Source organism: Tenebrio molitor, chromosome 5 (genome assembly GCF_963966145.1).
Source record: "Tenebrio molitor chromosome 5, icTenMoli1.1, whole genome shotgun sequence".
Taxonomy (NCBI): Eukaryota; Metazoa; Arthropoda; class Insecta; order Coleoptera; family Tenebrionidae; genus Tenebrio; species Tenebrio molitor.
Genome location: NC_091050.1, coordinates 16,405,114 through 16,421,201, shown reverse-complemented (window position 1 = coordinate 16,421,201; position 16,088 = coordinate 16,405,114). Strand labels below are relative to the sequence as shown.

General features: G+C 41.0%; 1 protein-coding gene across 3 annotated transcripts in view; it reads right to left on the bottom strand.

Annotated features, from left to right (window-relative positions):
• The window catches only part of LOC138130844 (acetylcholinesterase-like), a 44,693-nt gene that overhangs the window by 3,910 nt on the left and 24,695 nt on the right, over nucleotides 1–16,088 (bottom strand). For all 3 annotated transcript variants that reach the window (XM_069047529.1, XM_069047530.1, XM_069047531.1), the window contains exons 2-3: nucleotides 8,841–8,922; nucleotides 4,901–6,734 (exon numbers count right to left, since the gene is read on the bottom strand). In XM_069047529.1, the coding sequence (XP_068903630.1) occupies nucleotides 4,901–6,719 (1,819 nt within the window). In that variant the 5' untranslated portion in view covers nucleotides 6,720–6,734; nucleotides 8,841–8,922. The remainder of the gene's footprint in view (nucleotides 1–4,900; nucleotides 6,735–8,840; nucleotides 8,923–16,088) is intronic.

Sequence of the window (16,088 nt, the reverse complement as noted above, 5' to 3'; positions counted from 1 at the left end):
ATGCAACCCTAGATTTAACACACGATTAGGTACCCTATAATTGTTCTACATAAGTCGATATTTCACCTGCTCCGTGTGCAGCGGCACAATCTTGTTAAAGGTGTTTGTCTCCAATCGTTACCCTAAATTCTCAACAATTTTTTCAGATATCAAAATCCTTTCAGTTGATTTTCTGTTACTTACATTTCCAGTCCAACAAAATACGTTTTTAATGTGGACTGTTTCCCGTATTTTAATCGCGGGATATTTCGCAAAGTGCTCATTCTTGTAAGCCAACACTCATCATTGTTTAATGTTCCATTACGATAAGTAATACATTACAATAAATGTATCCTGTTCCAGGTAATAAATCATTTTTATTGTTGTTAAAGCAAGAGAGCGTTTTAATGTCCAGGTGCAAACAAAACGTTTATTTCTTACTACAATAACTAATTTCCTGCACGGGGTAAACACTCTTTTGTTGCCTATACTAAAATAACTATGGATATCGTGATTTACACTTTGACCAATGACGAATAACGAAAGTGCAAGATGTCAAATGTCAACTTTACATTCTAGCACACAGAAATTAAGAGGCGGCAAACCTGCACGTATAGATCAGAGCCAACTAAAGGAAATTAAAAAGCTCTTGGACCACTCTAGTTCGTTTTGAAAATTTTGAACTTTCAGCTATCAAAATTCATTGCGTTACAATGTAATAACCAAGTTAAGTTAGTTCGAAAAACAAATGACAAATATGTAATGACATAATGAGATTGCAGCAGAGGGCAGTTTAAACAAATCATCCACTCCGCATACGCCCCAAATTCACTCCGCATTTACTCCGCTAATTTTACAGTATATGAATGTAAACAATGAATGTTTTATTTTATTTTTTTTAATTGTATTTGTAAAATACAAGTGTGCCCAAAAAAGAAGACGACTCCCTTATTTATTGGAGGATTTTAATTATTTATACACCAAATTAAATGGTTGTGAATAGGCTACAAAAGGCCCTAATAAATTCACATACAGCCCCCAAGAGCTTCAAGGCTAAACTGTCAAAATATTTTTTTTCAAATACGAACACATAATTTTTTTTAACAATTCTGGTACAGATTTTTATTGTGAAAAGAACAATGTTCACAAATATACACCTACATACCAAAAATACAAAAAAAAGTTAAAAAACGTCTATGCTTAATCCCCCCGCAATGAAATCCACTCCAAGAGGGAGTTTATTTAAAAAAATCTTTTGCTATTAGCTGTTTGCCACCACATAAGTTAGTATTGAAAGTTAATTGCATCGTTTTACTGATCAGAAACTTAAATACAATAAATTACAAAGGAAGCATTAATTAATAGAACAAGAATGCGCATCAAGTTTATGCATCGTAATGCTATTGATTGCGAAGTTTTAACTGGAACAGCACGCAATAAGAGAATTTTGATTCCACGTATAAATTTAACATATTCCTATTTTACAATTTAACTTTCAAAGAACTCAATTTCCAATTATACCTGCATTTGCGATGACAGTAAATAAGTCTCAAAAACAAACATTCGAAAAAATTGAAATTTTATTGAGGGAGCCAGTTTTTACACATGGTCAATTGTACGTCGCACCAGGTAGAGTTCGATCATTCAGTGGTTTGAGATTTTATATTTCCGAATGTAAAGTCAAGGGTCAAGGGCATTTCGCAAACGATGAAAGAGTTTTTACAAAAAACATCGTCTACACAGAAGTTTTGAATTATTAAATTCATTTTCAAACTACATATTTTAAGTTCAATGGACATTTATTTTTTTAAGCCCTCGGTTTTTTTTGTTTCTTTATTTTATTTTTCATTTTTTGTATTAATTTTTTATTTAAATTTTATACACGCTGTCTCAGCTAAGACTTTCAAGCCAAATATCTCGGTTATTTGCCAACGGATTTCTATGTATGTAATTAAAAATACAGATATTTTAGACTGTGAAGGCTCAATTGGTAATAATAAAATTACCTCAAGTTAAAAAATGTAATTTTAACACGTGTTTCCTTTATTGAAAATTAAGTGCAATTATGATTAGATTGTTAAACATTAAAAAATAGGTGCCTACACAAACAATTAACTAAATCACTCGTCTGATTCAACGAAAAGATTAGATTTTGTTGTTAAAAATTTAATCTAAATTTTGAAGGTATTTGAGCAGTTACCTTTTGAAACAATTGATGAAAAGTTGCCAACCAACATTTTGTACACCCCTTAAAATCTGTCAAAAGTGGGCGCGCTTTATTAGAAAAGTCAAATTGTGTAAATTTATTGCAAATACTCTAAAAATAGACTACAATGGCAGAAATTTCAATATTGTTGAAAAAGGAAACAATCTTTGCCTATGTAGAGTGTCGTAGAACTTCAATGACACAGTTCGTTTTCTCGTGGAAAACTATCCAAATGTAGGCTTTACAAAATTTAAGGTTCAGCGAGCCGTCAATTTATTTGAAGACACAGGAAGCATACGTGAACTAAATTACCTTGCTAAAATATCCCGATCGTGTTTTAGTCCTTTATGGAAGAATTAAAGCATCCAGTATAATAAATTACGACAAAATGTTGTCTTTGACTTTGTAAGTGTTTGTAAGGTTCGAAAGATAAACGTCAAATATGTCAGCTCCGTTTGTGCGAAGAGGGGTGACCAAAATTTGGCGATAGCGCGCATTTGTTTCATATGCGTCTACGTTTCTGCATCTGCAGCCACGTTTAACACAGTTTTTTTCTTTTTTCTTGCAAAGCAGACGTCTTTCAAGGACGAGTTTCTCCTTACAGCATTTTTTATGGACGATAAAATTTTTGATATAAATCTTAAGTGATTCAACATTTTAAAAAGGAATGTAAAAATTACGTTTTTAAGACTTGGGTTATTCCATTAATGGGAATTTATTCTTCACCGTCTAAAATATCTGCAGTTTAAATTTCACAAAAATCCGTTGGAAAATAACCGAGATATTTGGCTGGAAAATCTTAGCTGAGACACCCTGTATAATTTGAACAAGATAGGCAAATTAATTGTGTAGCCTTGGCGAAACCTGGCCATTTAGCAATAAAACAAGCCAAAGGAACTGTCAAAAAACGCGTTATCGTTTTTTAAATTTGGCTTAGCCAAGCTATACCTCATTTTTCCTATCTTTCGTATTTTTCCAATAACTCGAAAATTAATGCATAATGTCGTATTTGTACATGCTCGCAGCTGACGTAATAGAACAAAATTCAAGTGTTAAAAATTATCTGCAATGATTAAAAAAAATCTTTGATTAAAAAAAAAACTTAAAAATTTAATGAATAACGGTCGAATTTCGACCGCTGGGCGACCTCTAGTATGAATAAATTTGCAATTTATTTGACAATTGACGTTTAAACAAATGGACAAATCGAAAAATCGTAGATACCAACCCGGTGACGTGAAATTAACTAGGGAATTAATCGACCCAACAACTACAATTTTGTTTTGGGTGTCCAGATGTTTTTTGAATTTACCACAACGATGTCAGAAACATTTGTAATAATTCAGTATTAATGTGTGTGTAGGATATTCTATGTAGAAATAGTCGGTTTCACCATCTTTTCCTCTCTCCCTCTGGCGGAGAAACTTTGTACGGTTGGGGGAAGTTTAGCTAAAAAAATAATAAACGGCTCCGACTCGATCATTTTCGCTGTTATTTCTTTTATCACGGAAGAAAGCGACGCGGCCGGTGTATCGAACGAGAAAGGAACGAAAATGGAATTTTTGCATGTCGTGGGGTGTCCCATTCGAAACAATATAGTCCGAGGGTGGTCGTGGGTGTCGCAGAGTCGTGTTCATGCCGACATGATCGCGGCGGCGATATTCTGGACACACGCCTTAAAAAAGGCATTCGGTATTCCCGCGGGGTGCGCTCCGTGGTCGTTGGAGGGTTCGCCGCAGTCATTGTATTACAGGTCGCAAATGTGCCCACTTAAATATATATAAAGCGAACGAAACGAATTCCTGATTCCTCCTCTCCCCCGTTTTCGAGCCGGAATATGTCTTATTGTTATCGGGTAGCAACGTGACAGGTTGATCGGTCCAATTACACCCCCAAATTGGAAAGGGGTAGCACAACAATGTTTCATTTCGAAGTAAAACGGGTCCACGAAACAGCGATACGGAGAGGTGAATGTTTCATAATTTCCCGGCGAATTACGGACCTCTCAACTATGAAATTGCCAGCTTACACACCCTAATAAATTAGCAAGACAAACATGAACATCCCGCAAGCATTTTTAGACGGGGCGAGGATCGAACGAACGAACGTTTTAATTAGATCCGGTCCGTCCGGAGTTTGTCCGCGAACGGTCCGAAATGGAGGCATCTCCACGACGAAAACTTTAACCGAGTTTGGCGACGTCGAAATATAAAAGCTACTTCGGTTAGCTGAAATTGCATTTGCATAAACTCGTATCCGCTCCGTTGCAAGCTGTTATCCGAACGGCATCATCCGGCCCGCATAAATCCGGCTGGTACGCACGACTCCCGGATTTCTCCTGCTCAGATCCGTTCCAAATGAGATTTGCAAAAACTCGAATAAACAACAATAAAAATTACGCGGAACGAGATCCGTACGGTTTGCGGGAGCGACCGCTCGGGGATATTTGCGTTTCACCACTCGCATAATGTGTTTGTTCCGTTTTGGAGGAAGTTGAACGGTCACGTGGACGCCAGGACGCAGGACCCAACGCCGAAGATTTCACATTAACGCAGCTGGAGATGTCTAAAAATAAACCAAAACGCAAACAGATGTCCAGAATTTAGCGAACCGATGACGTGAAAGCGAAGTCTGTTCAGGATCATCGCGAGTTTATTTATCTCAAGAAGTTGTTGCGTCCTGACGTCTCGTTCGTCGATCGAGCCGCGAACTTACTCGTTTGTTGCTGAAGTTGAGGTAGATATTTCTTCCAGAAGGCACACTGCTTGAGTCTAGGTCCCCTCCCTGTGGCAGTGGAGTTGACGTCGAGGGTGAGATATTCCCTTCCGAAAGCTGTGTGCGGAGGCCAAAAGGTCGGCGTCCAGACCCCGTTCGGCGATTGGCTAGGATTTCCAGTTTTGGCGAAGTTCGCCCAGTACCTCATGATCCTCTTGCTGAGATCCACTTCTTGTGCGGTGTAGCTCTTGGTGGGGTTCAGCGGTTCCCCGAAGACGTAGTTGATCTCGTCGGCGTGCATCACTCCGGTCCACGAGGGCCACGGATTCGCCACCGTCCTGTGCCTGTAGTAGTACATGTAGACGGTGCTGCCGGTTTCGGCGTAGCGATGGGCGAACTCGTTCACGTTGCAGGTGAAGTGGTAATCGCCGACCATCTTGTCGAGGGAGTCCCTGTTGCTGACAGGGTCGTCGGGGTTCAACCAGTCGGTGTACTCGAAGACGATCGCTTGGCGCGAGATGGAGTTGAAGTAGGGGTTGAGTTCGGTGACGGCCCTCAGGAACTCCTGCCGGTTGACGTAGACGTTCTCCTCCTTCCGGAAGAGCTCGGTGAGATAGTAGATGATGAAGTAGTAGCCTTCTTCGGTGTTGGAGCCCATGAGGATGTTGGTCTTTTTGAAGTTCTTGTTGGCGAGGGCTCGCGACGGGGATTCGTCGAGGAAGGCGCCGTCGATGACCGGGACGAAGGGGAACTCGCATATCCCGAGGGTGCCCCACTCGTTGTTGACCAAGTCGACGGGGTCCTTCTTCTTGAGGCAGTCGATGGCGGCGGAGACTTCGTGCCGTTCGTGCGGGCAGCCGACGGCTTCCGCGAGTCTCAGTCCTCTCAGGAGACTCTCCTCGCGCGAGATGATGGCCCAGGGAGCGGTGGCGCTTCCCGACTCCATGATCGCCTGCGAAAACAGATTCCTGGACAGGGGGGAGAGCAGGTGGAGGGAGACGGAGACCGCCCCCGCCGACTCTCCGAACAGGGTGATGTTGTTGGGGTTGCCGCCGAAGGCGGCGATGTTGTCGTGGACCCACTGCAGCGCCATCATCTGGTCGAACATGCCCGCGTTTCCGGGAACGTCCGGCGTCCCGAAGTAGAGAAAACCGAGCGAGGCCACCCTGTACTGCATCGAAACTAAGATAATGTTCTCCTCGGATACCAGGATGTTGTGGTCGTAGACTTCAAGAGTGTTCGTGCCCGAGTAGAACCCGCCCCCGAACACCCACACCATGACGGCGGCACCGGTCGGCCGCGGCTTCGGCACCACCACGTTCACGTACAGACAGTCCTCGCTGAGGGGCGTGTTCGGGTTCCACATGGTGGCCCCCGAAAAGTCACCGAACACAGTGTCTATGATCTGCACGCAGGAGTTCGGCTGGGTGGTCGTGTTCAGGATGCCGTCCCACTTGTCGCCGGGCCGGGGGTGGCGAAACCTCAGGTTTCCGAGCGGTTTTTGCGCGTAGGGGATGCCCAGCCAGGCGTCCACCTTCTTGCCGGTAGCCGCCGTCAGCGAGATGCCCCTGACCTTGCCCTTCTTGGTCTGGACGACCATCGGATCATCTTCCGATTCGCGCCTGGTGAATTCGCGCTTGTCGTCCGGGGCGTCCCTCCGGAACTCCTCGGAGTCCCGGTGGGGGTCGAAGGGGTCCCGCGACATGTGGTAGGCTTCGGCGTGAGGCTCCGGCGGATGGTGGCGACCTCTGTGCGGCGTCGGCAGACATGAGGGAAGTAGAAAGCTCACCAGTAAGCAGGCAGCCCACGCTCCCGTCATCGCTTTTCAATAATTCTGAAACAAAACAACCTATAAATAAACACCCAAACCGGATCATTACGGGGTGGACTGCCGCTGCATTGGACGTGGGTGGACGGGGTCGTTAGTATTCGTCGTGGAAAGGTCTTTCCTCACTCCGGAGGCCCAGCAGTAAAATGGCAATAAAAGAAAATAAAGGATTCGACACGGACCGATAAGGCTCTTTATTACCAATAAGGAACAATTATATAGATGAGATTGGGGGGGAGATTTCGGGAGATCTATTTTTGAGCGGGCGCATGTTGCTCGACACGAAATAATAATAATAATGTTAATAATGTTACGGAGATCTTTGGATCGGCATTGTCGAGGAAATAAAGGAGTTTATTACCGGAAGTTGGGTCCGTGTAAAAAACAACCTTTATCCGAGCCACAAGTGCATCGGGGGAGTCCGGATCGTGACCGGCGGATCCCTATAAAGTCGGAGTAATGAAGAGGATTCAATTTTTCAGCACCCGGAAGATTGATAGGACCACACACGGGACCGGCCCTAAGACTATGTTTTACACTGATCGTTAAATTGGTGGATGCGCACGTGATATATTGAAATTTCTTTTTTCGGTCGAGACTTATCTGTTTGTGATATCGACGGGGGAGGCAAGTTCCGGGCCGCGGAGGAGACGGTAGGTCCCGCCGCCTCCGCCGCCGTAATTATTTCCCTCGGCTGCAACCGTCCGGGCTGAAATACGGACACGACGAGCCCATCCCTGTACACAGGTAACATGATCCCATTAGGAACGCACACAATAGCGGCGGGAGCGGCGCCCTAGGCGACGAGCTCTAGCACTGCACTAATTACAATCAGAGCGAGCTCGCTAATTGGAGACCCGGGATGGATCCGGTTGACCGGCCGGTGAGTCCCCCGTTATAGGTGTGGATGCAGCGGCAGGACCGGACTCGCCGCCCTCCACTCATTTGCATCGGCGCTTAATCCGGCTAATTTAACTAGTCCGGTTCGCATTTGACGCCGCTCCGGACGGACAGTTTCCCGCTTCGATGCACCGCAAACAGAGCGAAATAAATTTTCATTACGGCTACTCTCTTCGAGTTTTTTTCGTCAAACAATGGCCACCGGTCCGGATCGATGCCGGTTCAAAAGAGTTCCGGGTCGGACTGGATGGCGGGGTCAAAAACAGATGTTTCCTCCTGGTTATTGCAAGAAAGCTCGTTAAAAAGTTACAACTGCTGTCGATTACGCGGCGGTTTCCGCTAATTATCCAGACAGAAATCGAGCGGGTTCACTGAACAATTGAAAATTCACCAACTTTTACTTCTACAGCCGACTAAGACCAATTCACTTTTCGGCGAACACACCGTATACCGATAATGAGATTACATTATTAGGATTTAAAAAATAGTACAGTCGGAACGTTATGGATGTGGATTGGGGACTTGTCGTTAAGTTGGCACTACCAGCAAAAGTAACTAGGCGCGCCAATAAGGTTATTGGAATTTATGACAGATCTCACTAATGTACAGTTCAATCATAAGTTTTAAGCGACCTTGAGTTTGACAATCCATATCCAAAACATTTCGAGTATGGTTTATTTAACGAGTTCGTGTGTAATTTGGCTTTTTTCCTTTTTTTGGCATGAGTCGGCCAGTTTAAAACTCGAGTGAAACGAGAGTTTTAAAGGTCCACGAGTGCCAAAAAAAAGCCCAAATTACACAAGAACAAGTTGAATACAACGTTTTTTTTTGTTCGACGAGCCCTCCAAAGGCTCCAAATCGCTGAAAATCTTTACAATTAGCTTGACGTTTCGTTTTGACAAGTTGTCAAATTTATCAAAATCCGTTCACACAGGAGAAAATTCTGAAATCCTGACAGTGTCGAACAAAAAACATAATTATTTTGTTTTTGTTTGAGAGTGTCTATACATCACTCATTCTGTGTTTTTCGGCGATGGTAATAAAGTGAAAATTTCAGGGGATTTTCATTAAATCGATTTGATTTATTGCAGCGGGAGCTTTCCGGCGACAATTGCGCCGTTGGCTTTTTTCGATTATCTCGCGGACGTGTTGGTGCGTGAATCGGGAATTTTTGGACTGTGGGGGCGGCGTTTTCCGAACGGGCATACTTACTGGATGAATGTCAACAATACACAGCATGCGGTGGCATATTGCTACGGTAGGTCGGGGCAACCGCTCTCACAACCCCAGTTTTCTGGAAAAGAAGAAAAATTCATCATTAGCTTGACGGTGTCGCAGCATCGGCGTGAAAAACGAGTGAGTTGTCACAACGCTCTAATCCCACATCGTAAATCAACAATCTGCACTTTGATAAAAAAAATGACATGTAATTTAATTTTTTTCCGTACTTTTATCCGGGCAAAATCCAAGGTGTGGACATGACATGCACGCTTTCCGCACGCAACTCTATACGGTGCCGCGTCCGGGGAAGATTTCGATAATAACATCAAATCTCCATTAACCCCGGGAATTATGCGGCGCATCGCTTTAAAATATTTCAGGGATGTAGAAGTTGAAATAGGACGGGCAACAATTCCATTAGGGCGTAAAACTCGAGACGCTGCCGCTCCTCGACACATAAAAGACTCCTGACATTGAAACTTCAAGAACGAGGTGAGGAATTTTATTCCGACAGGAATATCTCGATGGGAATCTGGTCCGGGATGCATCCGGAGCGAGATCTGTTTTCTGGGATCGAGTCTCCGAGTGAACTAGATTTCCTGGAACGGATCTGCATTCGCCGCTAATTAGGACGACCGATCTTACATCGAGATTACTTCTTTCGTTGTCGTTACGTGGAGGACACGCGACGTTACGTGTACTTACGTAAGTGTGCGGCCGAAATCGGCGTGTTTGTCTATGGAAAAGTATTAATTACGGTCGGTATTAAGGATTTAACGGTCTCTTACCGAAGTTATTAAAGTGTGTAGACGGCGAACCGGGGCTGTTAAATGAACAAGTTTCTTGTACGAACTTCGGTCGGGGTATTATTATGCCGCCTGATTCTTTGTATAACGACGCCGCCTCCCCGATGAATAGCGGTTGCGTGGTCCCAAATTTGCTTATAGATGCTTTACTACAAATTATAAGTCGCTCTGCTCCCTCGAATGGATCGCGCAGCAAAGTGACGAACACCGAGCAAAATGTCTTCGTCGAGAATTCAAAAAGATCATAAAAACACCCAAATCTGAAGAGTTTAACCCTGTACTCCCCGGCTCCCGCTGAACCGCTTTTAATTTTTCTTTCTACGATAAAAAAATGTCATCAAAGTTACCTGTGAAAAACAAAAGTTTGTGTCTTAGTTAAATTTTCATTTCAAATGTCATTACTGTCATTTAATACAGTGCAATAGAAAAACAACGAGTAAGCCATGACCGTCATCATACAGTATTGTCTATTCACGATTAATGTGGCTAAGGGGTGGCTATGACATCTGGTAACATTGTTGGTAGTAACTAGAGAACAAATAAAATTCCCTAGTAGAAATTGATAGCTTTCGTGTTAAGTTAGGTTGATTTCAATTAAGGTTAAATTATGTGATGGAAACGGTAACATCGTTGCCAACTTGAACGTATTTCGAGTTGAATCATAATTAAATAATACTTGATTAAAAACAGGACATTGTTCAAATTTGAACGTCGGAACAGTCATGTTATATCGCGCGTTCAAATGAAATCCTGGGCTGAGTAGGCGTTGGAAAAAGTAAACCGTTTAGAACAGTGTATTTTTTTTTTATTTCCTGCCGTTTGACACGAATGACATTTGTTTATGTTTAATCTGGACACAATCGAACATGTTTGTTTTCAGCAAAGGGTGCCTTAGATATTTGCTTCGAGAATAGGAATCGTTAAGTTATTTTATTTTTAATCTAAAACATTACAAAGAAAGAAAAAAAAGAAAAAAAATTGACTCTAAATTTTAGGTTAGCTGTCAACATGCTCCAATTAATCCACGCTGTAAAAAAGCACAACAATTGACTGTTTCCAACGCCTTCCCAGCCCAGGATTTCATTTGAAGGCGCGATATTTTTGACAGGAAAAAATATAAAATTGAGTCACTTTATCCAACATGATAAAAATAGATCACGGCTACCCCTTATCCAACATTCATCGTGAATAAGACTATAGGTAACGCTAGTTTAAATATTGTTGTTGTCAAAGAAACATATTTTTATAGAGGCTGTTTCCTAAAACACGCCGCAAACCGTAACCCAGTTATTTATCGTCCAATTTTAATAAACAAAAAAAGCAATAAAACGGTTAAAAAACATTTCAAAATGGATACATTTTTTATTTTTCTAACATTAATTGTTATGTCAAATAAGTATCAACTTTCTTTTTTTAAATGGAAACATTTTTTTTTTAATTTTTATTCTGGTAGAGAATTTCTTTCTGATTTCTAACACGTTGATTTTTGTGTGATAAATATTAAAGAAAATGAATTAAAAGTGTTATTACATTACGATTTGTTATTAATGAATTTGAAAAAAAATCAAGCCCGCCGTGGAAAACAATGACAAATGTTCATTCTTCGTTCGAAGAATGACGAAATGATATTTATCATTTTGACATTGTCATAGTTTTCCACAGGGCGCATCGTAACGTAATACAATTTTTATTTTTTTTTCTTGAATTTTCATTGCACAAAACTGTTAGACATCATTGAAATCAGAAAAAAATTCTCCATAAGAATTAATGTTGAAAAAAATTAAAAATCAAACCGCTTTGTCGTGTTTTTTTAACCACTTTATTGCTTTTTTTGCTTATTAAAATCGTACAATAAATAACGGAGCTACGGCATGCGGCGTTTTTTAGGAAACAGCCTGCATTAGAGAAACTTGACAGTTGTCAAATACTGCGACTAGTGTTGCCAACTGAACCACAATAGTTATGACTTACTCGTTTTAATTTTTTTCTTCGGTTCCACAATTTTTATTAAGCACTAAACGGTAAAATTGTGTATTTTGCAATTTTTATATAAGACGGTTTTTATTTTAGACCATAAAGAATTTATGCTTGAATCCTTCTTTGTGATGGACAAGTGACAGTTCTCTCATAACAGGTATTTACATAAACGTTACGTTTACGTGATTAATCTATGACGCTGAGTTTTGTTTTTCACAGGCAACTTTGATTACAATTTTTTTTTTATTATGTGGTATAATTTACTGTAATTCTTTTTAATTATTATAAATGTTTCTAACATTGTAGTTGACCCCGATTTACACGTGTACATATAAATTTGTCAATTTCTGTGTGCCAGAATGTAAATTACGATGTCATGAATTAGTTACAGTAGCATTAAAGACTACCCCGTGTAGGACATTAGTTATTTTGATAAGAAGTAAACATTTTACACCTAAGCATAAACACACTCTTGCTTTAGGAATAATAAAAATGATTTATTCCCTGGAACAGAATGCATTTATTGCGGTGCGTTGTTATCGAAATGGAACATTAAACAGTGCCGAATGGAGTTAGTGGATGTTCGCATGCAAGAACCAATACCTTGCGAAATGTCAAATGGAGAAAACGTTTTTGGTGATCTATATTGGAGATCTAATCGACAGACTGGAAGTGTGGATGATGTAAAATGTGAGGAAGTTGTTGTAAAGTACAACGTACAAACTTCTTTAACAAGATTGTGTCACTGCATACAGAGAGCAAGTGCGAATTTGATTTACCTACAGCAATTTTACAGTCGTCCAATAAGTTTAAGACTAGGTTTCCACCGCGTTCTCCCGCTCTGACACCAATGGATTTTGGAATATTTGGATATTCGAAAGAAAACGGGAATTTAACCATCAACGAAGGAAGAAATTCCACGTTGCGTCCGTAATACGAGTATTGATCAACAATGTTACAGAATATTTTTGAAAATGACTGAAGAAAAGTCATCAGATGTTTGGAGCGTGACGGTCGAGAATAATAAATTCGTTTTTGTTGATGTCAGAAACATTTATAATAATGTCGTATTCGTACGAGTCCGGCAGGGTTGTCATCGGGAAAAGTCCGGAGCAGGATCGGTAAACGGGAGCCTTCGGCGTGAAATATGCCGATGCGGCGGCATAAAGGACGTCCCGCGTCCCATATCTCAGCTGCCGCCGCCGCGACGGACCATAAATCGTCCTTATTAATATGCATTGTTCCCCCTTCATTGTTCGCGTTACGAAATAATTGTTCCGTGCGGTGATTACGGTTGTTCCCTTCAATATTGTCAACGACGCACTAATTATCAGATCACAAACAACAATACCTACGGGAATTAATTATTGAATACGTCTCTGTCCCGGAATTCGTCAGTCGTGAAAACAGGATCCCCGGTGAACCCGGGCGCGTTGAGATGTCTGAAAATCGCATCGATTCGACGGGACAAGGATAAGCGAGCCGGCTCCGGGTTATTCATCATTTCGTAATGCGAATCATGGCGAGAACAAACAACTTAGGCGGAATTAGTTAATGGGCGGCGGATCGTAACTCATTTTTGCACCGTCCATTAGTGCATCGTTTTGTTTCGGATCGAATTTCCCGCCGAGATCCTCTCAAATAAATTAGTCGGTGCAGCTCGGGGGTCCGCGTTGGGCCCTCCGCCGTTTTCCGCCCGGACCCAGCCGCGCTCGGCGAGAGTTGCAGCTTAACGAGTGCGTTATTAAAACCATTTGTCATCGAGGACGGTGGAGGACGTCGAGCATCGTTCACGGCCGATTATCATCGAGCACTCTTTTGTGCGACATCGATCAATCCAGGTTCGAGTGTGTTTCGAATTAATTCAATCCGATTTGAATTCCTGTGTTGACTCAGTGTCCACCGGTCAATCCCGCCGACTTTTTGTAGCGATTAATAACATCCACGATAACATAAAACCGGTAATTGGTGCTCAGCCCCACGATCCGATTGGTCCCGTTTTCCCCCGGATCGATTTCCGCGTGATATTCCCGCGCCAAGATTCAATCTAAATTAGATGAGGGAGAGAGTGCAGCGTCGGAAAAAACGGCAGAACCGGGGGAAATTCCGAAGAGGGTTAATTTACTGGCGAGTGAACACGTGACTTGTCGCCCATACAAATGTATTTTGACGCGGGGTCTAAGCCGAAGATTGAATCTCTGGCGTTGGCAGCCACCGCCGCTCACCTAATCTTCGGGGCTTTAAGCTCTCTCCCCCGCGTCACTGTTACTCTGCAGGCGCGAATTTGACCCCGCACAAAATTTCGACGAATCGTTCGCGATTTTAACGTCGAAAAACGCCACACGCGATAATAAACGATAATCGGATCAAATGGTGGATGCGCCGACTCCGTTCCCAGGAATATTTCCTTTTATATGTCGCGTAAATGTGAATTGTCTCGTTAAATTCGCGCTTTTCGGTCCTAATTGAACGTAAAAATTATTGCGAAAGCGACCGGCAAAATTCCACGGTAGATGAGCGGGGGCGGGATCGCCGCCACCCGGTTCTCTCCCGTCGCCCGAACAATGGAAGCGATATTTTATGAGGCGCCAGAGGTGAAGAAACAAGCGATAAACCCGAAAAAAGAACATTTTCGAGTGAACAGGAACCAATGATTTTAGCAAAAAAGTTACACACAGATTTCAAGTATACGTCAGAAATGTAATAAGTGTGATGGTGATGTTAAATCTTGTGGTGAAGAAGCAGAGAAATAAAAAAAAAGAGTGTGTGCATAAGACCGCACGACAGAAGTGAAAATTTCTATGATGCTCGTTACTGATTTTAAGTAATATGTACTATTGCGGGCAAAAAAAGGGGAACATCAACGTCATTGTCTTGACTTTTAATGTGAAATAACCCTTACCTGATTCTAACCCTACTTTGAATTGATTGACGTTGTCATTAAGTATTGTAGGTTGTAGGGAATGATTGTAAGTAAAGCCCATTCAAAAATCAAAAAACCACCAACGTCGCATTTTCATCGATAATTACTATCGGCAATGCTGTCTAGTGTAAAATTTGGTGAGACTTGTAATTTTGAGGTTAAGTGTTTATTCCAAGTGTCTTGTTTTTCAGGGCATGTTTAAGTAAAAATAATAAGAATCAATAAATAAATGAAACGTGCTGCTAATAAAACAATATGAAGGAAATTCAAATCAAGTGAATTTTATTTTGAATCAAATAAATGTCATAATTTATAGTTACCAACATAGTATGAAAAAATATCTACCTAGGATTTTTTAAATTTTACCAACCTAAAGCAACAGGTGGTGGTTTTTTGATTTTTGAATGGACTTTAAGTACGTAGTGAATATTTATTTAATGGATTCCAATCAAAATCTACTTTTATCAAAAGAAGGGGGCATTTGGAAAAGGAAAATAGGAGTATAAAATAAATTTTTAAACTGTCAGCTCGAATAGTGTCAAAAAAATTACAATAAAGCTTGAACTGCATCGAATTTTTCAAAACTGACAGAAATTTGGTGTCCCACTTTTTTTGCCCGCAATAGTATCTGTTCTATAAAAAATATATCATTATGGATGATAGTACTTGGAGGAATAAGGAGCAAGGCATAAATAATTAATATTATTTAAATCGAATGTTGTTTTTAAATAATCATCAAAAATCTGTTTTTGTTCGACACTGTCAGAATTTGAGAATTTTCTCCTATGTGAACGGATTTTGATAAATGCTACAACTTGTCAAAACGAAACGTCAAGCTAATTTTAAAGGTTTTAAGCGATTTGGAGCCTTTAAGGGGCTCGTCGAACAAAAAAACGTTGTATTCAACTCGTTCGTGTGTAAATTGGGCCTTTTTTGGCACTCGTGTGCCTTTAAAACGCTCGTTTCACTCGCGTTTTAAAATGACCCACGCGTGCCAAAAAAGGCTCAATTTACACACAAACTCGTCAAATAAACTAGTATTTTTCAATAGAAACTGCAAATACGTCCGCTTTTAGAGGTACACTCTGGCAAAGTTTGTAAGGTTAGGTTTGGATGTTTAAGTTTTATTTTCTTGACGATGATATTGAACACAACACAAGTTTTCATAGCAATACCTGTATTATGATAATTTGTCCATTTTCCTCTCCACATTTTGCTACACAAATTTTTCCAATAGATGAATTGTTGAAGCCATATAATTGAGAATTACGTATTAAATCCTACATTCATCTGTAAACTTACAATATTTATCGTGTCTTTATCGTTTATATTATATAAAACTATACAGGGTATTTCACGAGTGATAATGAGCCTGACGGAATAATAAATTTAACCCACAATACATTTTCTAAAAAAGCCGGACATTTTAATGTCAGTAGCCAGCTTTTTTCGGAAATATAGTGTGGGTTGAATTTTAATATCGTCAGGCATATTATCACTCCTGAAATATCCTGTATATATATACAGTTACTC